General features: G+C 41.6%; 1 protein-coding gene across 1 annotated transcript in view; it reads left to right on the plus strand.

The window, feature by feature from the left end:
• The window catches only part of ythdc2 (YTH domain containing 2), a 58,319-nt gene that overhangs the window by 29,373 nt on the left and 2,874 nt on the right, over positions 1-26,072 (plus strand). The window contains exons 13-26 of the mRNA XM_034096405.1: positions 308-363; positions 422-504; positions 2,769-2,874; positions 3,449-3,568; positions 5,041-5,313; positions 6,876-7,002; positions 7,116-7,321; positions 9,867-10,053; positions 12,168-12,256; positions 13,635-13,754; positions 16,192-16,343; positions 17,590-17,752; positions 19,394-19,600; positions 21,891-22,073. Of these exons, the coding sequence (XP_033952296.1) occupies positions 308-363; positions 422-504; positions 2,769-2,874; positions 3,449-3,568; positions 5,041-5,313; positions 6,876-7,002; positions 7,116-7,321; positions 9,867-10,053; positions 12,168-12,256; positions 13,635-13,754; positions 16,192-16,343; positions 17,590-17,752; positions 19,394-19,600; positions 21,891-22,073 (2,072 nt within the window). The remainder of the gene's footprint in view (positions 1-307; positions 364-421; positions 505-2,768; positions 2,875-3,448; positions 3,569-5,040; positions 5,314-6,875; positions 7,003-7,115; positions 7,322-9,866; positions 10,054-12,167; positions 12,257-13,634; positions 13,755-16,191; positions 16,344-17,589; positions 17,753-19,393; positions 19,601-21,890; positions 22,074-26,072) is intronic.

Raw genomic sequence — 26,072 nt, forward strand, 5'->3', positions numbered from 1 at the left:
ACACACACACACACACACACAACACACACACACACACACACACACACACACACACACACACACACACACTCGCGAGCTTCCCCCAGACCAGTAATCCAAACGAAAATATCTTCCCTCCGTAGTATTTTGATAATTTGCTAACAACCAATCAGATCGATGGATTCCAGAGAAGAGAAACTTTGAAGGCCTTTCTCTCAAAGTGATGACTCGGTGACAGCCGTTATATAACGTGACATATGTCGCTTAATATTTGGAGGACAACAACAATCCTGATATCATGAGAAAGCTAGGAGTCTCCTCTTTCCAGCAGCGTGTGGACTCAAGATGTGTCTTCGGTCAATGCGACTGACTTCGATGGAGCAGGTCACACATTTGAATGGTGCGGTTAGTAATGAACTCCTTGATGTTTCTCCTGGTGCAGAAGTCCTTTGATACGCTCAGTCACGTCTCCATGTTGAAGACGGTTTGGATTTCAAAAGCCAGCGCTCTGCAAAGGAAGGGAAGGTAACGGTCACCTTACATCTCATGCCTGTGCCCTGACGTGGACGTTTTTGATAAATTGTGACGGTGTGGCCCCTTAGACGTGTTGTCCTGGGGGTCTGTCTCTTCTACATCAACATGTGTCCCCTCTTCTTCATGTCTCTTCTACATCAACATGTGTCCCCTCTTCTTCATGTCTCTTCTACATCAACATGTGTCCCCTCTTCTTCATGTCTCCTCTACATCAACATGTGTCCCCTCTTCTTCATGTCTCTTCTACATCAACATGTGTCCCCTCTTCTCCATGTCTCTTCTACATCAACATGTGTCCCCTCTTCCTCATGTCTCTTCTACATCAACATGTGTCCCCTCTTTTTCATGTCTCTTCTACATCAACATGTGTCCCCTCTTCTTCATGTCTCCTCTACATCAACATGTGTCCCCTCTTCTTCATGTCTCTTCTACATCAACATGTGTCCCCTCTTCTTCATGTCTCCTCTACATCAACATGTGTCCCCTCTTCTTCATGTCTCTTCTACATCAACATGTGTCCCCCTCTTCTCCATGTCTCTTCTACATCAACATGTGTCCCCTCTTCCTCATGTCTCTTCTACATCAACATGTGTCCCCTCTTTTTCATGTCTCTTCTACATCAACATGTGTCCCCTCTTCTCCATGTCTCTTCTACATCAACATGTGTCCCCTCTTCTTCATGTCTCTTCTACATCAACATGTGTCCCCTCTTCTTCATGTCTCTTCTACATCAACATGTGTCCCCTCTTCTTCATGTCTCTTCTACATCAACATGTGTCCCCTCTTCTTCATGTCTCTTCTACATCAACATGTGTCCCCTCTCCTTCATGTCTCTTCTACATCAACATGTGTCCCCTCTTCTTCATGTCTCTTCTACATCAACATGTGTCCCCTCTTCTCCATGTCTCTTCTACATCAACATGTGTCCCCTCTTCTCCATGTCTCTTCTACATCAACATGTGTCCCCTCTCCTTCATGTCTCTTCTACATCAACATGTGTCCCCTCTTCTTCATGTCTCTTCTACATCAACATGTGTCCCCTCTTCTTCATGTCTCTTCTACATCAACATGTGTCCCCTCTCCTTCATGTCTCTTCTACATCAACATGTGTCCCCTCTTCTTCATGTCTCTTCTACATCAACACGTGTCCCCTCTTCTTCATGTCTCTTCTACATCAACACGTGTCCCCTCTTCTTCATGTCTCTTCTACATCAACATGTGTCCCCTCTTCTTCATGTCTCTTCTACATCAACATGTGTCCCCTCTTCTCCATGTCTCTTCTACATCAACATGTGTCCCCTCTTCTCCATGTCTCTTCTACATCAACATGTGTCCCCTCTTCTCCATGTCTCTTCTACATCAACATGTGTCCCCTCTTCTCCATGTCTCTTCTACATCAACATGTGTCCCCTCTTCTTCATGTCTCTTCTACATCAACATGTGTCCCCTCTTCTCCATGTCTCTTCTACATCAACATGTGTCCCCTCTTCTCCATGTCTCTTCTACATCAACATGTGTCCCCTCTTCTCCATGTCTCTTCTACATCAACATGTGTCCCCTCTTCTTCATGTCTCTTCTACATCAACATGTGTCCCCTCTTCTCCATGTCTCTTCTACATCAACATGTGTCCCCTCTTCTCCATGTCTCTTCTACATCAACATGTGTCCCCTCTTCTCCATGTCTCTTCTACATCAACATGTGTCCCCTCTTCTCCATGTCTCTTCTACATCAACATGTGTCCCCTCTTCTTCATGTCTCTTCTACATCAACATGTGTCCCCTCTGTGGAAAGAGACTCTGAAAGCTTCAGGAACAAAGATTTTCTCTCTTTTTGATCCATTTCTATAAAAACCTGTCTGAAAACGAGCTGATCAGATTTTGGTCACTTGATGATGTCATAACGATGTGTTGTCTTGTGTAGCCATTAGCCAATCAGCAACAAGGTACCCCCCCCCCCCCCCCCCCCTTATCACCTGAATCTCCTCTAGAGCTCCATTGAGTTCTTTGTAACCAAATGTCTCTCAGAGGGGCGTGGGGAGCGGCTCCTTGTTTTCATCTGAAGTAACAGACAGAGAATCAGCACTTTGGAAACAGGGCTGAAACAGAGGGGATTATGGGTAATGCTGCAAAGATCTGTTTGGTGTTTCAGCCAATCAGAGACAGCCTCTGTATATATCTGAGAGCTGTAATATATTGATGAGAGACAGCATAATTGGGGACTTTTTAATGTTAACCCAAAGTTGACGTGTCCACAGAGCGGGGCGCTGCAGACCTGGGATCTGTTTCCACCTCTTCAGTCGCCTCCGGTTCAGCAACATGCTGGAGTTCCAGGTTCCACAGCTGCTGAGGATGCCTCTGCAGGTACACACACACACACACACACACACACACACACACACACACACACACACACACACACACACACACACACACACACACACACACACACACACACACACACACACACACACACTTTAAATGTCATCCTACATAATCCCACAGGTCTGTTCTGAATTTTTCATTTTTACTCTACATAATTTACTGAAACTTGTTTTAAAATACCCCAGAAATATGACCTTAAACATAATAATAATTTAAGACAATGGAAGTAAGTTTTTCAGATAAGTTTTGTATGCAAAAAAGAATGTATGAATATATAGGATTGTTTATTTGTGTGTGTATTTATATACTGATTTATTTAGTATTTTGTAATCCTGAATCTGGAGGACTAACAGCTAATTTCTTTATAAGCTACAGTATGCTTTCTGCCCTCCTGCTTCTACTTAAACATTTAAAAAAGATAGTAGACATCTTAGAGCCTCGAGCAAGTCAATGAATTAAATCTGCTGCCTTTAAACCATGTATTTATTGCAGTAAATGCAGTGTACTAGTAACGTCCTGTAGTCGTGATGAATGTTTCCATGCTGTGTTTCAGGAGCTGTGTCTGCAGACCAAGCTGCTGGCGCCCTCCTCCTGTCCCGTCGCTGACTTCCTGTCCAAGGCTCCTCAGCCTCCGTCTGCACACGCCATCAGGAACGCTGTGCAGATGCTAAAGGTAACACATGCTAACAAATACTGCTAGTGGAGGAAATAAGTATTTGATGCCTTTGCAGGTTTTGTAAGTTTAGCCCACTGACAAATAAATCAACAATCTATAATACTGCTTTCTGATGGTCTTGTTGCCGAACGGCATTGTGGTTCCGTCGCTTCGCTTCGCTCGCTTCGAAAGGAGAGCAATGTTCTACTTTTGAAGCTTCGACGGAAGCGTCAGCCAATCAAATCATATGCCAGTACAAGCTCTAGCCAATCAAACCGCGTGCTTGTGTGTCCGGGGTAGGGCTGCTCGATTAGGGCAAAAATCATAATCTCAATTATTTGGGTCAATAATTGTAATTGCGATTATTCATTGACTTTAAAAACATCCATTTATTGGAGAGCCCCTCCTCCAACACACACGAACGCGCACATGACCAATGAGGGCACGAGATAAGTGTGTGCCCAGATGGAAGGCTGACAGGCAGGTAGGCCGTCCAGTTACTTTAGCCGGGCCTAAGCAGATGATTGGTCGTGCTTTTTACAGCGCCACGGCTTCCACAGATGATGTTTTTAATGTATTCATTGCTGTCGGGATGTTAAGAGCATTCCATGGAATATAACAAAAAGTGTTTCTGAAGGGAATTACCTACCCCACCTTTCATCTCTTTGTAAGTGGGTGAACTTACAAAATGGGGGTGAAATACTTATTTCCTCCACTGATATCTGATCTCACTGTAGGAGCCAAATAAATCCCAACTCATCCACATAAAGTATTCTCACTATTGCAGCAACACAGTCATTGATTTTCCATTATTAGCCATTTGTTTTCTTTGTACTGTTTCTGTTTCTGATTGTATGTAAAGCGTCTTTGAGCACTGGGAAAAGCGCTGTCAAAATGCAATTTAGTATTATTATTATCATTATTAGTATCATTATTATCATTATTATTATTATTATTAGTATTATTATTAGTAGTAGTATTATCATTATTATTATTAGTAGTATTATTATTATTATTATTATTATTATTATTAGTATTATTATTAGTATTATTATCATTATTATTATTATTATTATTAGTATTATTATCATTATTATTAGTATTATTATTATTAGTATTATTATTAGTATTAGTATCATTATTATTATTATTATTATTAGTATTATTATTATTAATATTAGTATTAGTATTATTATCATTATTAGTATTAGTATTATTATTAGTAGTATTATTATTATTATTAGTAGTATTATTATTAGTATTATTATTAGTATTATTATTATTAGTAGTATTATTATTAGTATTATTATCATTATTAGTATTATTAGTATTATTATCATTATTATTATTAGTAGTATTATTATTATTATCATTATTATTATTAGTAGTATTATTATCATTAGTATTAGTATTATTAGTATTATTATTATCATTAGTATTAGTATTAGTATTATTATTAGTATTATTGAGTTTGCTTTGATTCCCACCAGACAATAGACGCAATGGACCAGAATGAAGACCTGACAGATCTGGGCTACCACCTGGCGGATCTACCTGTGGAGCCTCACCTGGGAAAGATGGTCCTGTGCGCTGTGGTGCTGAAGTGTCTGGACCCCATCCTCACCATCGCCTGCACGCTGGCCTACAGAGACCCCTTCGTCCTCCCCGCACAGGGGGGGCAGAAGAAAGCCGCCATCGAGTGCCGCAAGCGCTTCACCGCCAACACCTTCAGCGACCACATGGCCCTGCTGAGAGCCTTCCAGGTGGGCGGGGGTTATAAGATGTGTCCCCTCTTCCTCATGTCTCTTCTACATCAACATGTGTCCCCTCTTCTTCATGTCTCTTCTACATCAACATGTGTCCCCTCTTCTTCATGTCTCTTCTACATCAGCATGTGTCCCCTCTTCTTCATGTCTCTTCTACATCAACATGTGTCCCCTCTTCTTCATGTCTCTTCTACATCAACATGTGTCCCCTCTTCTTCACGTCTCTTCTACATCAACATGTGTCCCCTCTTCTTCATGTCTTTTCTACATCAACATGTGTCCCCTCCTCTCCATGTCTCTTCTACATCAACATGTGTCCCCTCTTCTTCACGTCTCTTCTACATCAACATGTGTCCCCTCTTCTTCATGTCTCTTCTACATCAACATGTGTCCCCTCTTCTCCATGTCTCTTCTACATCAACATGTGTCCCCTCTTCTTCATGTCTCTTCTACATCAACATGTGTCCCCTCTTCTTCATGTCTCTTCTACATCAACATGTGTCCCCTCTTCTTCACGTCTCTTCTACATCAACATGTGTCCCCTCTTCTCCATGTCTCATCTACATCAACATGTGTCCCCTCTTCTCCATGTCTCTTCTACATCAACATGTGTCCCCTCTTCTCCATGTCTCATCTGCATCAACATGTGTCCCCTCTTCTTCACGTCTCTTCTACATCAACATGTGTCCCCTCTTCTTCATGTCTCTTCTACATCAACATGTGTCCCCTCTTCTTCATGTCTCTTCTGCATCAACATGTGTCCCCTCTTCTTCACGTCTCTTCTACATCAACATGTGTCCCCTCTTCTTCATGTCTCTTCTACATCAACATGTGTCCCCTCTTCTCCATGTCTCTTCTACATCAACATGTGTCCCCTCTTCTTCACGTCTCTTCTACATCAACATGTGTCCCCTCTTCTTCATGTCTCTTCTACATCAACATGTGTCCCCTCTTCTCCATGTCTCTTCTACATCAACATGTGTCCCCCCTTCTTCATGTCTCTTCTACATCAACATGTGTCCCCTCTTCTTTATGTCTCTTCTACATCAACATGTGTCCCCTCTTCTTCACGTCTCTTCTACATCAACATGTGTCCCCTCTTCTTCATGTCTCTTCTACATCAACATGTGTCCCCTCTTCTTTATGTCTCTTCTACATCAACATGTGTCCCCCCTTCTTCATGTCTCTTCTACATCAACATGTGTCCCCTCTTCTTTATGTCTCTTCTACATCAACATGTGTCCCCTCTTCTCCATGTCTCTTCTACATCAACATGTGTCCCCTCTTCTCCATGTCTCTTCTACATCAACATGTGTCCCCTCTTCTCCATGTCTCTTCTACATCAACATGTGTCCCCCCTTCTCCATGTCTCTTCTACATCAACATGTGTCCCCTCTTCTCCATGTCTCTTCTACATCAACATGTGTCCCCTCTTCTTCATGTCTCTTCTACATCAACATGTGTCCCCTCTTCTTCATGTCTCTTCTACATCAACATGTGTCCCCTCTTCCTCATGTCTCTTCTACATCAACATGTGTCCCCTCTTCTTCATGTCTCAGGCATGGCAGAAGGCCCGCAGTGACGGCTGGGAGAGATCCTTCTGTGAGAAGAACTTCCTGTCCCAGGCCACCATGGACATGATCCTGGGAATGAGGACACAGCTACTGGGTCAACTGAGGGCCATCGGTCAGTTCCACTTTCATTTTGTGTTTCCTTATAAGCCTTCCGTATTCATATCAACGTACAATCGAGTTCCCAGCAACAGCTTCAATTTTAAGAGTGTCTGTTTGGTTTCCTAGGTTTCGTGCGAGCGCGTGGAGGAAGTGATATCCGAGATGTGAACCTGAACTCTGAGAACTGGGCCATGGTGAAGGCGGCTCTGGTGGCCGGCATGTACCCGAACCTGGTGCACGTGAACCAGGAGACCTCCCTGCCCTCCAGCTACAGAGAGAAGAAGGTCCACTTCCACCCCTCATCCATCCTCAACCAGTCCCAGCTCAAGGAGGTTTGGAAAAACTAAATGTCTTAAATATGCTATTACATTTTGATGGATCTAAACCCGCTTTGTAGCCACTATGCTTCATCCAGGAGGGAACCCGTGTTATCGCACACGTTATTAACCCATATGTAGATGTTCAGAAAGGACATAAACATTTAAACGTCAGCATGTTTGTTTCTACATGGAGGTTTTTCACGTGAACTGGCAGAGGTTGTGTTGAGTTGACAGCGGTGGCAAATAGTAGAGATGTCCCGGCTCCGATCCCCGATCACGTGATTTTCAAAAGATCGGAATCGGGAGAAAAAAATCGGGGATCGGGATTTTTTTTTTTTTTTTTTTTTTTTTTTAGAAAATATTTTTATTATTTTATTTAATGTTACAAAACAAAAAAGACCATGTTCACGTCTTAAAGTCATCCTGAGGCCTTCGTTTTGGTTTAAAGTTACACAACATCATGTATGTGTTCCTTCTGTTGGGCTTGTTTTCAGACCTGCTTATTTCTCTCAAATCTGGCAACAGAGTGGGCGCAGTGTCTAATAGTAGCAGCAAGCTAACGAGAGGCTACGTTCAGCTGCTGACTCGGGAGTCGGGACAGAGAAAATGTCAGGAGTTTGGAAGTATTATTAAATTGAAAGCGAAGGCAGTGTAACAGCCAGATGCAATGTTTGCAAGGCAGAGGTTCCGCGTGGTGGAAAGAACAGAGCTACGTTCAACACGACCAATCTAATACGCCACCTGAGAAACAAACACCAACAACAACACGACGAGTACACAGCGGCCACTCGGGTAACGGCACGGAAACAACCGACACTTTCAGAGACTTTCAAAAGGAAAGAGAAACTGCCCCAGAACAGAGAACAGGCCAACACAATAACAGCCAAGATAGCTGAATTCATCGCATTGGATGACCAGCCGTTATCTGTTACCTTTTTTTTCTCTTAATGCATTGCATAAAGATCGGATCGGGAAAAATCGGTATCGGCAGATTGTCAAAATCAAATGATCGGAATCGGATCGGCAGCAAAAAAAGTGATCGGGACATCCCTAGCAAATAGTGTTAATTATTTTAGCTATTTTTCAATTTAGTTTTAGTCCTGTGTTAAATTTCCTTTTTAGTTTTAGTCATATTTAGTCACCTTCATCCTGTTTTTATTTAGTCAAATTTTAGTCGACTAAAAGTCTGAGCATTTTAGTCTTATTTTAGTCAAAGAAAACTAATTATTTTAGTCTACTTTTCGTCAACGATATTACATGATGATTTCGTTTTCGTCATGGAAAAAAAGGTCGCCGACGAACATATTTCGTCATAGTTTTAGTCAACGAAATTAACACTAGTGGCAAAGAGATACATCAGACAATATTTAGATTAAATTACAAATAAAGTTCTGTCTTCTATTCTCAGCCCTGGCGACACCAATACAGTCTGGAGGGAGACTCAAACTTAAAGGTCCCGTGTCGTGGCCATTTCTACTGATCATAACTCCATTTTGAGGTCGACTAGAATACATTTAAATTATGCAATGTTCCAAACTCACATTGGTTTCTCACAGCATCTCTGTGTAGTCTGTGTATTCACTCTCTGTCGGCGATACATCGAGAACAAGCGAAACTCATCCCGAGCACACACACACTCACAGCCGAAGTAAAAAAAATAAGTGTGGCTTGATATTGAGATATTGATGTGAGAATGGGTCTGCGGACATTTCTCCGTGATCCCAACTTAGCAGCCCGAAAAACGTTTACCCATTTAAACTGTCGTGGCAGATACCTTGTTTGTTTTAAACATCATAAATACACAAACAACAATGAATGCTTACAGGTTGTGTACCCGAATCTCCCGCTGGTCCAAACAAAGTAGGAACAGCGTCGTTCTTCAGTGCCCTACGCTGAGCATATCCGGCATGAATCGCTGAAAGGTTTGGGAAGCTTTGTTTCGTGAAAGGCTGGCAGAGGGTGTGGCCTCTGGGTGTTCACACGTCAGAGTACCCAGGAAGTAAACAATGGAACAAGAGAAATGTCCAGCGAGGCGTTCTGGGGCAGCAGACAGGTCTTCTCTGTGTTAGAGTTTACTCGCTACAGGGTGTACTTTGAGGGTTTGTGACTCTGCAGACCGGTCACATGCAGAACAAGCTACATAACAACAAGGGGACGGGTAAGAACCAGAAAAGCATGACATGGGCCCTTTAAGACCCTCGGATACAGGATCTTTAAGAGGAATTAATATATTAAGTACAGCAGCTCGGGCCGTCATAAAGAACCAGAAACTGCAAGAAGAGCTTTAGACTTTATTGTATCATGCTATCCTTTCAATGAACGGGACTTGTCACTAGACTTCATGATAATAAAACAGACTTAACTGCGTGCGCTTCTAACCCAGTGGTTCCCAGGACCCCTAGGGGTGCTTGAGGGGATTGCAGGGGGTGCGTAGAAAGATTAGGGATTGCAATTTTTTTTAGCTAAAGGGTTTGGAACCACTCCTCTCCTTATGGATATAACCTAAACCTGTGTGTGTGTGTGTGTGTGTGTGTGTCTGTGTGTGTGTGTTGTTCAGAACGGCCCATCCAGATCCCCCCACCAGGCCCTCCCCACAGACTGGCTGATCTACGATGAGATGAGTCGGGGTCACAGGATGGCGAGTGTGCGCTGCTGCTCCATGGTCACTCCCATCACCGTGGCCGTCTTTGGAGGCTGCGCCAAACTGCCCAGCTCCGCCCTGCAGGAGCCGTCTGCACCGAGAGGTAAACTATTCAAGCCTCCTGAATGAATGCTACATGCTAGCAACACAGGCTAAGTCAGCAGAGGTGGGAAGTAGTGGAGTACAAATACTTCCTTACTGTACTTAAGTACATGTTTCTGGTATCAGTACTTTACTCCACCACTTATTTTTCTGACGACTTTTTACTTTGACTTCTTACATTTTTAACACAAATACCTGTACTTTCTACTTCTCACATGTTGAACTCAAATACCTGTACTTTCTACTTCTCACATGTTGAACACAAATACCTGTACTTTCTACTTCTTACATGTTGAACTCAAATACCTGTACTTTCTACTTCTCACATTTTGAACTCAAATACCTGAACTTTCTACTTCTTACATGTTGAACTCAAATACCTGTACTTTCTACTTCTTACATGTTGAACTCAAATACCTGAACTTTCTACTTCTTACATGTTGAACTCAAATACCTGTACTTTCTACTTCTTACATGTTGAACACAAATACCTGTACTTTCTACTTCTCACATGTTGAACTCAAATACCTGTACTTTCTACTTCTTACATGTTGAACACAAATACCTGTACTTTCTACTTCTCACATGTTGAACTCAAATACCTGTACTTTCTACTTCTTACATGTTGAACTCAAATACCTGTACTTTCTACTTCTTACATGTTGAACTCAAATACCTGTACTTTCTACTTCTTACATGTTGAACTCAAATACCTGTACTTTCTACTTCTTACATGTTGAACTCAAATACCTGTACTTTCTACTTCTTACATGTTGAACACAAATACCTGTACTTTCTACTTCTTACATGTTGAACACAAATACCTGTACTTTCTACTTCTCACATGTTGAACTCAAATACCTGTACTTTCTACTTCTTACATGTTGAACTCAAATACCTGAACTTTCTACTTCTTACATGTTGAACTCAAATACCTGAACTTTCTACTTCTCACATGTTGAACTCAAATACCTGTACTTTCTACTTCTTACATGTTGAACACAAATACCTGTACTTTCTACTTCTCACATGTTGAACTCAAATACCTGTACTTTCTACTTCTCACATGTTGAACACAAATACCTGTACTTTCTACTTCTCACATGTTGAACTCAAATACCTGTACTTTCTACTTCTTACATGTTGAACTCAAATACCTGTACTTTCTACTTCTTACATGTTGAACTCAAATACCTGTACTTTCTACTTCTTACATGTTGAACTCAAATACCTGTACTTTCTACTTCTTACATGTTGAACACAAATACCTGTACTTTCTACTTCTCACATGTTGAACTCAAATACCTGTACTTTCTACTTCTTACATGTTGAACTCAAATACCTGTACTTTCTACTTCTTACATGTTGAACTCAAATACCTGTACTTTCTACTTCTTACATGTTGAACACAAATACCTGTACTTTCTACTTCTTACATGTTGAACTCAAATACCTGTACTTTCTACTTCTTACATGTTGAACACAAATACCTGTACTTTCTACTTCTCACATGTTGAACTCAAATACCTGTACTTTCTACTTCTTACATGTTGAACTCAAATACCTGAACTTTCTACTTCTTACATGTTGAACTCAAATACCTGAACTTTCTACTTCTCACATGTTGAACTCAAATACCTGTACTTTCTACTTCTTACATGTTGAACACAAATACCTGTACTTTCTACTTCTCACATGTTGAACTCAAATACCTGTACTTTCTACTTCTCACATGTTGAACTCAAATACCTGTACTTTCTACTTCTTACATTTTGAACACAAATACCTGTACTTTCTACTTCTTAGTGCTTACTGCTAGTTATGGGTACTTTTTACTTTTTTACTATTAATATAAAGGGAGGTCAGGTACTCTTTAAAGCAGCTGCTAGCTATGGGTACTTTCTACTGAAGCACACTTCAAAGCCTCTTTACTTTCACTTGAGTAAAGAAGTTTAGTCAGTACTTCTACTTTCACCAGAGTATTTTTAAACACGAGTGTCTGCACTTCTACTTGAAGACAGGAAGTGTGTACTTTTGCCCTCTCTGTTAGTCACTGTCTGATTTGGTAGCATGCCTCTGAAGTTCCTCTGCGTCTCCATGTTGTTTTTCCTGCAGACAGTTTTCAGGAGAACAGCGACAGTGAGACGGAGGAGCTCTCCGAGTTCAGCCTGGACGACTGGCTCGTCTTCCGGCTGGACAGCGAGGTGACCAGTTGTTTCAAATGTTTGTATTGAGAAGAAGCATACAAGTGTAAGCAATAGTACAGACTGCTTTGGGGTGGAAATCATGCTTCCCTTCTTCAACATAGATGACGGACAGAACAGCCATCAAGAAATAAGAAAAAACATAGCATGACAGGAATACCATACGTAATGACACACATAGTCGTAGTGGGAAAGAACATACACAATAGTATATATAATAAAAATAACAAATATTTTGGAGCGCACTTCCACAACCTACTAGACATATATAGATGACAAATATAAATAAATTAGATGATATATGTTGCAGTGCACTGTCATAGGCAGGATGGATAACGCAAGACATCGTTGCAAGCCAAAATCGTAATCGGAAAAATATTTAGAAAGTCAGAATTTTTGGGAACATTTTTAATTTTAAGATTTTTTTAAATAAGTCAGAATTTTGAGGTTTTGAGAAAAAGTCAGAATTTTGAGAAAAAGTCAGAATTTTGAGAAAAAGTCAGAATTTTGAGAGAAAGTCAGAAAAAGTCAGAATTTTTAGATTTTGAGAAAAAGTCCAGATTTGGAGAAAAAGTCAGAATTTTGAGAAAAAGTCAGAATTTTGAGGTTTTGAGAAAAAGTCAGAATTTTGAGAAAAAGTCAGAATTTTGAGAAAAAGTCAGAATTTTTTGATTTTGAGAAAAAGTCAGAATTTTTGGATTTTGAGAAAAAGTCAGAATTTTTGGATTTTGAGAAAAAAGCCAACATTTTGAGAAAAAACTATTTTGTACATGATAGGATGTATGAGTACCTACAAGAACCAGTATACCTCCAATCGAGATTTAAATACGATTAATTGCACAGCCCTACGAAAACATATCTTCTATGTCTGGTTACAAAACGTTTGGCTTGAGACCCCAAATAAGAGAAAATTAATAAAATTAACAGTTATTATTGTGACAATTAAAACTTGAAACTGTTAGTCCTGCTCTACACATTAAGCCCCTGAGTAGATTTCTCTGAATTGTTTTTCCATATAGAAACATGATATCTCTCAGGTTGGCTAACTAGTGTGTACTTGATTTTTCAGTACACTTTCTGTCTTTGCCGTGTATATATATATATATATACATATACATCACTGTCTGTGATATATATATATATATATATATATATATATATATACATACATACACAGTATACAGCATTTCCCTTAAATATTGGAAATAGTTACCTCTCAGTTTAGATCATCCAAATCAATGTTAAGATAAGACTTCATTTATCCCGAAGGAAATTGTTGTGCCAGAGTTAGAAAAATGTTCTTATTTCTCTCCGTTTCCTCCCTGACTTGTAAATATTTCTTGATTTTCTTACTGACATGTTGTGTATGTTATATCAGGCTGCAGGCGCGGTGTTTGAACTGAGGCAGAAGTGGCAGAACTTGTTCATCAAGAGGATCCGATGTCCTTCGAAGCCGTGGACTCAGCAAGACGAGGCGATCATCCGGACCCTGGTTTCGGTACGTCCTGTTCTCTCTTTTCTTCCTCTAAGGAGCTTGGGTTTCACAGGAAGTTACAACATCATAACGTAATAGATCAGAGGTGTGCAAACATGTACATATTCATGTGTTAATAAGCCCACTTTTCAAATAAATTATTTACCTAACAAACTTGAAATAGACCCTTCCTATTTCCTCTTATGATAATCAATCTGAGGCTTCTGTTTTAAGGAATGAGCTGCGAACAAATTAAATGAGAGCTGGGATGTAGGCTTTTTATTTTTCTTAAAGCACATTCAAGTATCAAGCATCCTTTACCTACATTTGATTGATTTTGCTAACTTATAACTTAAAGGGGACCTATCATCCAAAATGCACTTTGTGATGTCTTTTATACATCAATATGTCCCCCCCGGTGCGTCGGAACTCACGCAGCGTCAGAAAATCAAACCCTCTCTCTTTTCCTCCGTGGTGGCGAAGTCGATAGGGACTTGGCTTGGCAACTGGAAGGTCACCAGTTCAAGTCCCGGCAAGACCAAGTGCAACCGGGGTGTCTCTGAGCAAGGCACCGTTCCCTACACTGCTCCCCGTGCGCCGTTCAAAATGGCAGCACACTGCTCCTAACACTAGGATGGGTCGAATGCAGAGAGACAATTTCCCCACGGGGGATTAATAAAAGTCCATCTTATCTTATCTTACCCAAATCTTTTAAAAACGGGTATACAACGAGCGGATACAGATTCCATCCGAGCTGACGTCAGCCCGGAATCATCACCCACAGAAAGTTGCTATCAGACACAATGCCCGACGTGTTTTGGACGTAATCTCGTCTTTGTTGACATTAGCAAGCCTCGCTAACACTCAGAGCTAACCTGTACTGGAGAGCACGTGTTTTTAAAAAGCAGGAAATAAAAAAAGAACTCGAATACCATTTTTCGGGCTCCGGATATTCGGTAGTAATCAGCAGCGAATATTCGGTGCGGAGAGATTTATTTTTTTTTCATAACACGCTCCGAGACACCTGACAACACGCTGTTAAGCAGAAGCGCAGAAAGAGCATTACGATTTATATGTATTGTCTCAGTACTCGCATACATTAAAACTAAATGTGTCCTCTGCATCTAACCCAGCCGCACAGCGCAGCGCCCGGGGACCAAATCTGGTTCCAAATTCCGTCTATAACGTTTTACAACCTGAAGATACAAAACACATATTTCTGTTATGACAACAATACTTTTAATAACATAGCCGTAACAGTAGGCCTAACAGTGTAGTACTTGTTACCGATACAGTAAACAGTATTTACATAAATGAAGAACGAAAAATAAATGAACGGACTGTATGCCAATAATTGCCTTAGCCCCAGATGTTCCCACATTGCTCCTATTATTTTCACTATTCGGATAAAATTGAAAAACTAATGTAAAAAAACTATTCGGTTGCTTGCTTGCAACTATTTTCCACGCAAAGTAAGAGCACGATTTTATCATGTGTAACGTTACCGTTTAAACGGCGGATAAAGCAGCTTCATCACGGCAATTTGACAACAGCTAAGCTAAGCTAGGCTAGGCTACTACTGACAGCATCCGGTGACTTTTCAGAGTTGTGCCACCGTCCATTTTCTTGTTGCATATTTTGCACACTGCCTTCTTCTTACCGTCGTCCAATTTAAAATGGTCCCACACAGCTGAAGTCTTCGGCATTTTGTGTTCAGGTGTGTGAAGCGGGACGTTTGTGACTGTGAGTGAACGCGATGTCAGGAGCACAGGCTGAGATTGTATATATTTCCGCATTTTAACAGTGCAATTCAAAAGTATAAATATAGTCTAAGAATATGGCAATCGCCTTTATTGATGGCATACATTAGGAAAAAATAAATACATTTTGAAGAAAAAATAAATAAACGAATATCCGAATAATGAAATCCGAATAGTTGGCCAACGAACGAATAATCGAATATTCGGGTACAGCCCTACTTGTGATAAACCCGCAAGAGAAAAATCATTTGATCATACTGTTTCAGAAATAATCCTTGATGTGGTTTAGAACAGGATGGCGTATTATCACAGCAGAATTTAACTTTATCTCCGGTAGAATTCTGATCAGGCATTAGCTCCGCCTCCTCTTTTCTTTTTTTCAAGCTAAGGACCCAAAATCTGCCTTTCTCTAACAGGGCTTCAAAAGAGGGGTTAGAGCAGAATGAGGCGTGGCTGCAATGGGTGATCTGTTTGGTATTTTGAAAAAGAAACTTCACAGACATGTTTTGTATAGGTATGGCCCTACAATATATTTGTCAAATATAGCATGATAGGTCCACTTTAAGTTATGAGGCAGTATACCTCACCTCTAGTGAGCGGCCCAGACCATCAAATATTTTTCTGTATGTGGTCCTCGGTGAAAAAAGTTTGGACACCATGATGCAGGGTAATAACTGGATCTCACACTGATTTCCCCCCAGGTTTTGGGTGCAGAGGAGCAGGGGGCCGGCCTGCAGCAGCCCACAGGCATCGGACAGAGACCCCGACCCATTACATCCGAGGATGATTCCCAGGCTTTTTTAAAGAACCCAAAGAGCAGCCCCCAACCCCCCAGCAACACCTCCAACGACAGGTAACATTCATAAGAGTTATAGAGTGGGATGGCCACTGGGAGGAAAGACCTCCTTGTGGCTCCGTGGTGGTCGGATATGTAATGGCGCATTTCCACTACACGGCCTCGCTCGGTATGGCTAGGCCTCGTTAGGACTGGCTCGCATTCCCATTACAGTTTAGGAACTGGGGCAGTAACTATAGCAACGCAGTGTAGGCGGAGCCGTGACGTCGTCTTCAATGCGAAAACACAAAACCAACATCAGCCGTTAGCTGTTAGCCCTCAGAGCTCACAGCTCCTCATATCTGTTCAGAAGCTAGACAGAAGGTAAACAAGTACAAACCACAGACTGCCGGTGTCATGGAGGATACAGTCGCTGCTTTATTTCTGTCTGTAGGCCGTTGTTGTGAGTGTGGACGGTCGGAGCATATACAACGTTAGCTTAGCCGATCTCCATTCAGAAAACACGCATTTTAAAAGGTTCTTCGCCTGCCGTCTGTCAAAGCATTAATTCATGGTTTTTACTAACCGGTATCAGTGTGTTGTTACTCCGGCATCATTTTGAAACGTGTGTAGGAGCCAATTAACACTGGGTATAAAGGTAGGAACCTGTGTTTGTTGGGAGAGGTTCCGCCGGAAGGCCATACAGTTTTTGACTATATGTAGAGGCTAACGGCCCGTCCACACAGCGGCTTTGGAAAAAGCTTGCCGGCGGGCGTGTCTGAAGCTCGACCAACAACCAATCGCATGAATCTCCCGCCCCTGACACACAAGCAGCGGTTTGATTGGCTAGAGCTTGTACTGGCACATGATTCGATTGGCTGACCCTTCCACCGAAAGCTTCAGAAGCTTCAAAAGTTGAACATTGCTCAACTTTTGCAGCCTGAAACGCCGGGAAAGCTCCGCTCTGCTTCCCACAATGCAGTTCGGCGAAAAGTGACATCACCCCAAGCTTCTTCCAACGCCGCTGTGTGGACGGGCCGTAAGCCAACGCGTTAAGCCTCCGAGGATCCGCTTGGTGGGTGTAAAAGTTTCCAGTTCGAAACAGTCCATTTATTTCCCTTTTTACTGGTTTCTTTCCATCATTCACCACACGATATTACGGTCCACACACACACGGAGAACACACACACACGGAGAACACACACACACACACACACACACACACACACGGGATTACAAACAAACAGAAAAGGTATTGTGTAAACCGTAATATCGGGTGGTCCCATGCTTCGCTTCGTCCTCATGCTGTTATAACTTCCCTCAGGTCTTGTCGGATGCCGGCCTCGTCCAGCCTGCTGCAGATGAAGGCGCTCTGTTTAGACGAGGCCTCGCTCTCCATGAATCCTCTCTCTGAAGACCCCCCCTCCTCCAGTAACTCCTCCTGCTCCGTGAGCCTGGACTTCTCCGCTCCTTCCTCCTCAGGAAAGGTGTTCCCTTCCTCCTCTTCATTTCTATTAACTGCTATTTAAAGGTCACCTATTATGCAATCAACATGTGTCCCCTCTTCCTCATGTCTCTTCTACATCAACATGTGTCCCCTCTTCTTCATGTCTCTTCTACATCAACATGTGTCCCCTCTTCCTCATGTCTCTTCTACATCAACATGTGTCCCCTCTTCTCCATGTCTCTTCTACATCAACATGTGTCCCCTCTTCTCCATGTCTCTTCTACATCAACATGTGTCCCCTCTTCTCCATGTCTCTTCTACATCAACATGTGTCCCCTCTTCTTCACGTCTCTTCTACATCAACACGTGTCCCCTCTTCTTCATGTCTCTTCCACATCAACATGTGTCCCCTCTTCTCCATGTCTCTTCTACATCAACATGTGTCCCCTCTTCTCCATGTCTCTTCTACATCAACATGTGTCCCCTCTTCTTCTTGTCTCTTCTACATCAACATGTGTCCCCTCTTCTTCATGTCTCTTCTACATCAACATGTGTCCCCTCTTCTTCACGTCTCTTCTACATCAACATGTGTCCCCTCTTCTTCTTGTCTCTTCTACATCAACATGTGTCCCCTCTTCTTCATGTCTCTTCTACATCAACATGTGTCCCCTCTTCTTCTTGTCTCTTCTACATCAACATGTGTCCCCTCTTCTTCATGTCTCTTCTACATCAACATGTGTCCCCTCTTCTTCTTGTCTCTTCTACATCAACATGTGTCCCCTCTTCTTCATGTCTCTTCTACATCAACATGTGTCCCCTCTTCTTCATGTCTCTTCCACATCAACATGTGTCCCCTCTTCTACATCAACATGTGTCCCCTCTTCTTCACGTCTCTTCTACATCAACATGTGTCCCCTCTTCTTCATGTCTCTTCTACATCAACATGTGTCCCCTCTTCTTCTTGTCTCTTCTACATCAACATGTGTCCCCTCTTCTTCATGTCTCCTCTACATCAACATGTGTCCCCTCTTCTCCATGTCTCTTCTACATCAACATGTGTGCCCTCTTCTCCATGTCTCTTCTACATCAACATGTGTCCCCTCTTCTCCATGTCTCTTCTACATCAACATGTGTCCCCTCTTCTCCATGTCTCTTCTACATCAACATGTGTCCCCTCTTCTTCATGTCTCTTCCACATCAACATGTGTCCCCTCTTCTTCATGTCTCTTCTACATCAACACATGTCCCCTCTTCTTCATGTCTCTTCTACATCACCATGTGTCCCCTCTTCTTCATGTCTCTTCTACATCACCATGTGTCCCCTCTTCCTCATGTCTCTTCTACATCAACATGTGTCCCCTCTTCTTCACGTCTCTTCTACATCACCATGTGTCCCCTCTGTGGAAAGAGACTCTGAAAGTTTCAGGAACAAATATTCTCTCTCTTTCTGTCCTGATCCATTTTTATAAAAACAGCACTTTGGAAACAGGGCTGAAACAGAGGGGATTATGGGTAATGCTGCAATGATCTGTTTGGTGTTTCAGCCAATCAGAGACATGTTCTGTATATATATCTGAGAGCTGTGATATATTGAGGAGAAACAGTAAAATAGGGGACCTTTAAATCAAAGTGCTGATTTGTCCGGTTCTAACCCTAGTTTTGCTCCCGTGGTTCTGAGCAGATCTCAAAGCCCCCGTCCTCTCAGCCGGCCTTCCCCTCGGTGCGGCACTTCATCATGAAGAGCAGCAGTCTGAGGAACATCGAGATCTCTCAGCAGAAAGGGATCTGGTCCACCACCCCAAGCAACGAGGGCAAACTCGCCAAGGCCTTCCTCGAGAACAACCTCATCATCCTCATCTTCTCCGTGCAGGGATCCGGGCACTTCCAGGTAACTAAACATATTTTAAATATATCTTTATTGAGTTTCAACACAAACAATGACATCCACAAATACAGATATTAACAATGAGGGAATAAGACATGTACAAATTAGTTGGCAATCCATGTATGATATACAACATTTTACTTACTAATACGTAGGCCTGTCGTGATAATCGATAAATTGACTTATCGTACGATAAATAAAGATGGACTCGATAACTTTTCTGAGCTCGATAAATTGCCGTTTACATAAAGATGTGACCGGCATTTTAGCAGCCAAATTAATAATATAGCGACAAGCGGGAGACAACGTGTGACCGACTCGCGGGGAATTTAAAGTGAAATGGAATTGGTAACAAAACCTAACGACACATCTCGATTCTCCGGTGTGGCAGTATTTTGGATTCAAGCCAAATCAACGAAGCGAACCCGACAATGCAAACACGTTGGTGTTCTTTGCTCGAAAACTTTGAAAAACAGATTTGGATATGGCCTGTTGAGGCATCTGGGTACACTTGACTTGTTTTAAGGAGGATTTTTTTTTGCTTGTGAGACAATGTGTGCTCATATATATATATTTATTTATTTATATCTATCTATATATATATATATATATATATATTAGTGCTGTCAAAATTATCGCATTAACGGCGGTAATTATTTTTTTAAATATTTAACGCATTTACCGCATGTGCAGAATGGCCCGCCCCATACGTGCCACCAGTGGCAGCGCCAGGGTATGGCTGGGGTAGGCTGCACCCATACCAAGAAATGGCTTAGCCCCACCGTGAGACGATGTTAAAGTAAGCAAAATAAAGTCTGCCAACTCGCGCGGAGTAAATTGCACAGACAGCAGTTAGTCAGATTGATTTCAGTAGCCACGGTTTTGAAAACTTTTGTCACGTAGTGATCGTCTTCTCAATAGAACATCTTTGATAATGTCTTCTGGCCAATCAGAATCAAGATAATGGGGCGTGGTGTTGTTGCAGGAAGTCCCGACGCAGAATACTCTTGCTGTAGTTCAGGGGTGCACATAACTAACTGGTACGCAGGTTATGGCGTAATCTGAAATGCGTACCGACACTTGTGTCACAAAGCGCATTTGCGTACCGACGTACTTGTGAAGCTTTTCCAGAAGGCGGTTCGATCACCGGACGACAGAGTCGGTCTCCGTGTGCACAGACAGGGCTGCTGTTAACGTCGGTCTGTACAACGGAACTGTGCCAAAACTACGCCAACCGGCTGCGGAGGGAGACTCCCCCCTTCACTGGAGAACTGCGCTGAAACAGCTGATCACAACGTTCACACTCTGTGGTCACGAAGTACTCCATACAGTTAACACACAGTATCTATGTTTATTATAACATTGTTCTGTGTGTCAAAATGAAAGACAGCCCTCACACCTATCAATCATCAAACCGTGGGGTCTTATTTCATTACGTGTTGATTTCTATCAACACGTAATGTTGCATCGACGTATACAGAGATGTACTACAGCAAAAGTATTCTCTGTCGGGACTTCCTGCAACAACACCACGCTATTATCTTGATTCTGATTGGCCAGAAGACATTATCAAAGATGTTCTATTGAGAAGACAATCCCTACGGGACAAAAGTTTTCAAAACAGTTTCTAGTCTTCGGTATTTCCAGACAAGTGGCTACTGAAATCAATTACTAACTGCTGTCTGTGCAATTTACTCCACGCGAGTTGGCGGACTTTATTTTGCTTACTTTAACATCATTTTTCATGGTGGGGCTCAGCCATTTACCAAGTGGCTGAATAGGACTACAGAAGTCGTGGAGGTCGTTGTACGTCATTACGCCGAACACATAAACACTCCTCTAAGTTCATTTCTGTTCTGCTTGAAAGCAAGTCCCTGCCTCCTGCAAAGTGTTCAAACAAACGCTTCAACTCGTACCATTTAGAATCTGTAGTTTGAATATGGATCTTAAGTCGGCGTGACGTTGAAGTAGCGACCCTGCTGTAGTTCCTTTATAGCATAACGTTAGCATTTTGCTTCTGGAGACTAGATTTATGCTTCGAAAATGATAAAAGTAGGGTAGACATGTGGATATTATCCGGCTGAACAAAACATGATCCGTCTCTTCAATGCGTCTCAACCACAGACCTTATTTCAAGCTATTTTCCAAAATCCTACGGAGAAATTGCATTGCGTTTTTGTCGAAGGAACCGGAAGGAGTTTACTTCCTGGTTTTAGGACGCGGCGCTCCATTGGGATCCTAATGAAGACAAGATAAAGAAAACTAAAGAGATGTATTGTCGTTTGTCCCACAGGGCTACGCTCGCATGACCTCCATCATCAGTCAGGAGAGCTGCCAGGACTGGGGCTTCATGGGGCTGGGGGGGGTGTTCAGTGTGGAGTGGATCCACAGAGAGAGCGTTCCCTTCCTCTGCACGCAACACATCCTGAACACGTGGAACGACAACAAGAAGGTCCAGATCAGCAGGGACGGACAGGTGAGTCTCAGCGTTTAGTTTCCTCCTCAGATGTGGAACAAACCTCCTGAGGGTCTGAGGTTTGTTGTTTGTGACTCTGGGTTCTGTTAATCAGGGCTGAAGACCTTGCTCTTTAATGCTGCTTCTCCAGAGGTCTTTTAAATATGTTGCAGCGTTGCACTTCAGCACTTCTTGCAGCATTACGTTTTAAAAAGAAATCTCTTTTTTTAGTTTTTATTTCAGATTCAGTTTCATTACATGTTCACATTTTGGTCCACAGTTTTTCTATTTTCATTTAGCTGTATCTACATACACTGAACACAAATATAAACGCAACACTTTTGTTTTTGCTCCCATTTTTCATGAGATGAACTCAAAGATCTAAAACATTTTCTATATACACAAAATAACCATTTCTCTCAAATATTGTTCACAAATCTGAAAGAATGTGTGATAGTGAGCACTTCTCCTTTGCCGAGATAATCCATCCCACCTCTCAGGTGTGGCATATCAAGATGCTGATTAGACCGCATGATTATTGCACAGGTGTGCGTTAGGCTGGCCACAATAGAAGGCCACTCTGAAACGTGCAGGTTTGCTTTATTGGGGGGGTCTGGGGGGGGGTCCGAAAACCAGGCAGTATGTGGTGTGAGGGGTAGGGGTAGGGTAATGTTGTGAATCGAGTGGCCCATGGTGGTGGTGGTGGGCAGGCGTATGTTATGGACGACGAACACAGGCCACTCGATTCACAACATTCATGATTAATTCATGATCATTATTGTACAAAATGGTTTAAGAATGCAAACATTAAGATCTGTTCTGTTTAAATTGATTATAGTCTATTATCGATTCAGGTTAAGAAACTAGTGTTGCTTGCATCCGATTTTAAAAAGGCATTTATTTTTATACTCGACTAAAATGCAACAAAAAAAGGGTTTGATTCTATTAATTGTCTTTTTATTGCACGTTGGCAGCAGATTCCTGAGTAGCTTCAGATCTGAGTCGTCTTATTAGTAAGCCTCATTTATACTTTTGTAGCAACACTATTTTTATATAATGGCAAAGAAAGAGTCTTTTCTATGTGGCAGCACTGTTCAATGTTTCTTGAAAACATTACCCACTGTAGTGACCTGTAAATAAACTCCAACTCTGTATCAACAACACTGTTGTGTAACTTCAGTTAAATACTTGTATGTGTGTAGAATAGATTAGAAAGAGGTAAGATAAAGGATCTGCAGTATTTTATGAAGTATTCATCGTACGAAGGTCAGTTGTATACAAGTAGAAGTGTGTATTTACCTAGTAGTAGGCTATCTGTAATGGCTACGCCTCTCTATTTGGACTGGTAGATCTCGGCAGACTGGCAACTTTAAAAGTAGCTCTCGGTTCAAAAAAGGTTGGGCACCCCTGACTTAGAGGGTCTTAAAAATCTTCAGAAAAAATATTTTAAAACTGCTCTCAGAGCCAAAATATACACTCGATTCAAATAATTTCAAAAGATTTCAGGAGCATAATTAGTCTGGCCTGCTCAATTGCCTTCATCATATCAAACGGACCCACCGTTCTGGCCCAATAGTGATCCGAGTGACAACAAGTCCACCTAGCTCCCAATAGACTCCCATGTTAAATTTGACCGGAACTTTCTTCAGAACAGAGAGAAGTAAACTTTAGACAAACTGCTCCCATCTGCACATTGTACACACAAAAACAAAAACACATATCAGTTAATTTGGGTTCCCTGATGCTCACTTTCTGGAGGAGCCATAGTTTGTCTGGTTGGTGAGATATAATCCTCAATGCATTCTTAATGGCACTCAGTGCTGCAGTTGGTAACCATGGTGTTGCTGGGCAGATTGGGGCCAGTCATCTAATCAGAGCAGACACGCCCACAGACAGACTGGTACACGCACACACTGGAGGTTTGTATTATCAGTTTATCTCTCATTCAGAACAAATGGAAAGGCTCTCCTTTCACAGCCTATCTCCATGGAGACCTTTGATCTCTGGGCTCACGTAAACGGGTGTTTCATAACGTCGTCACCATGGTAACCTTTGATCTCTGGGCTTACACACACGGGTGTTTGTAAACATTCATTCACTACTACTTACATTTAATATCTAACTCCTTCAGCCTACTTTCAGCTGCAGAAACCATTCAACTATTAATTTATTCAGCTATTTCAGGACAATGAGGCTATACATGTTGTTGTTTATACCTTTTTTTAAACCTTTTCTTTTAAATATTAAGCTTCTTCACTATTTTTACTACTCTTCCAGTTTAACATTTCACTTTCAAGTGTTCAACAAAGTCATTGCAATGCATTTGAGCTGTAACAATTTGATTAAAATCATTTCACTTTTCGGCATTTTTCTGCTAAGTTCAGCAACACACTTACAGTACTTGGTTTGTGTAGCTAAAAGCAGCTACAATGACCATTCAGCTAATACATATTCTTCTTTTTCTGCATGTTCAGCTAAATTCAGCCACACATGTTCACAGTTTACAGCATTCGCATTTTCAGTCTGGTATTGACTGTTCATGTGGTGTTCAAAGGTCTTCCATTTACTAATCCACACACACACACACACACACACACACACACACACACACACACACACACACACACACACACACACACACACACACACACACACACACACACACACACACACACACACTCTCTCTATAATCTCGTCCCACAGTGGAGCGATCTTCTGTTGTTGAGCTCAGGCTGTCATACCTCACTGTGATTGGCTCGGCTGTTTCAGCAGTGATGAGAGCAGTGATGTGATTGGCTGAGGGCTCTTTGATGAATCACCGCACTTCCTTATCTGTACTCACCTTCACTTGGCTCTGTTGCACTTTACACTACACTGACAGGATTCAAAAAGGGCCGTAAATGTATTTTATGTTAGCCTTTTTTCTTACTTTTGATTAACCAGCTGGCTTTACAATAATAATTTACTATTCAAATATTTAAATATAAAGGACAATGACTCTCTAATACACGGACCAAAAGCCATATAGACGGAAGGAGAGGTGGGTTAGCGCACAGTGTTTTTTATAAGGCCACAGGTCGGATATGCAATACTGCTCTTCAGGATACATCAAACTATGAACAGTGATACCTCTAAAAATACCCCAAATAAAAAAAAAATGGGTTTTTAATTTACTTTTAGGAATTAAAATGGAGTTGGCTGCTCTAAGGTCCAAAGGGTCCCACCGTTTTAGGGCCTTAGCAACAGAAAGCAGCCTCCCTAGATTTATTGTGACATACTTTACAGCAGTGGTTCCCAACAGGGGGTACAGGGACCCCTGGGGGTACTTGAGGGGATTGCAGGGGGTCTGTAGAAGGATTAGGGACAAGCAAGCTCTAGTCTTAACTGCTAGAAGTGAGTCTTCAGATTAATATTTTTCACTCACAATAATAAGTGTAAATGTCAAGTTTAAATGCATTTGTATTAAGGAATATTTTAATAATAATGCCTTGCCTATTAAGGAATATTTTAAGCATGGTGTCCTGCCCCAAGAAGTCAAGATCACGACTTATGAAAGACAAGTTCAAGTGTCTTATTGAAAGCTCTGATCTTAACACAATGTGTTGAAACTGCTAGAAGTGAGTCTTAATATTATTATTATGTTTCACTGACAATAAGTGTAAAGGCCAAGTTTAAAAGCTTTTGTATTTAGGGTGAGTTATACAAGGGATTTTCATCGAAGGAGCAGTTGGGTTCAGTCAAAGTCAGTCAACTTTATTGTCAATCTTTCAGATCTTGTACTTGAGTAAAAGTAGAAGTACTCAGATCTTGTACTTGGGTAAAAGTAGAAGTACACAGATCTTGTACTTGGGTAAAAGTAGAAGTACTCAGGTCTTGTACTTGAGTAAAGTTAGAAGTATTCAGGTCTTGTACTTGAGTAAAAGTAGAAGTACTCAGATCATGTACTTGAGTAAAAGTAGAAGTACTCAGATCTTGTACTTTAGCAAAAGTAGAAGTATCCAGATCATGTACTTGAGTAAA

Source organism: Pseudochaenichthys georgianus, chromosome 12, assembly GCF_902827115.2.
Source record: "Pseudochaenichthys georgianus chromosome 12, fPseGeo1.2, whole genome shotgun sequence".
Lineage (NCBI taxonomy): Eukaryota > Metazoa > Chordata > Actinopteri > Perciformes > Channichthyidae > Pseudochaenichthys > Pseudochaenichthys georgianus.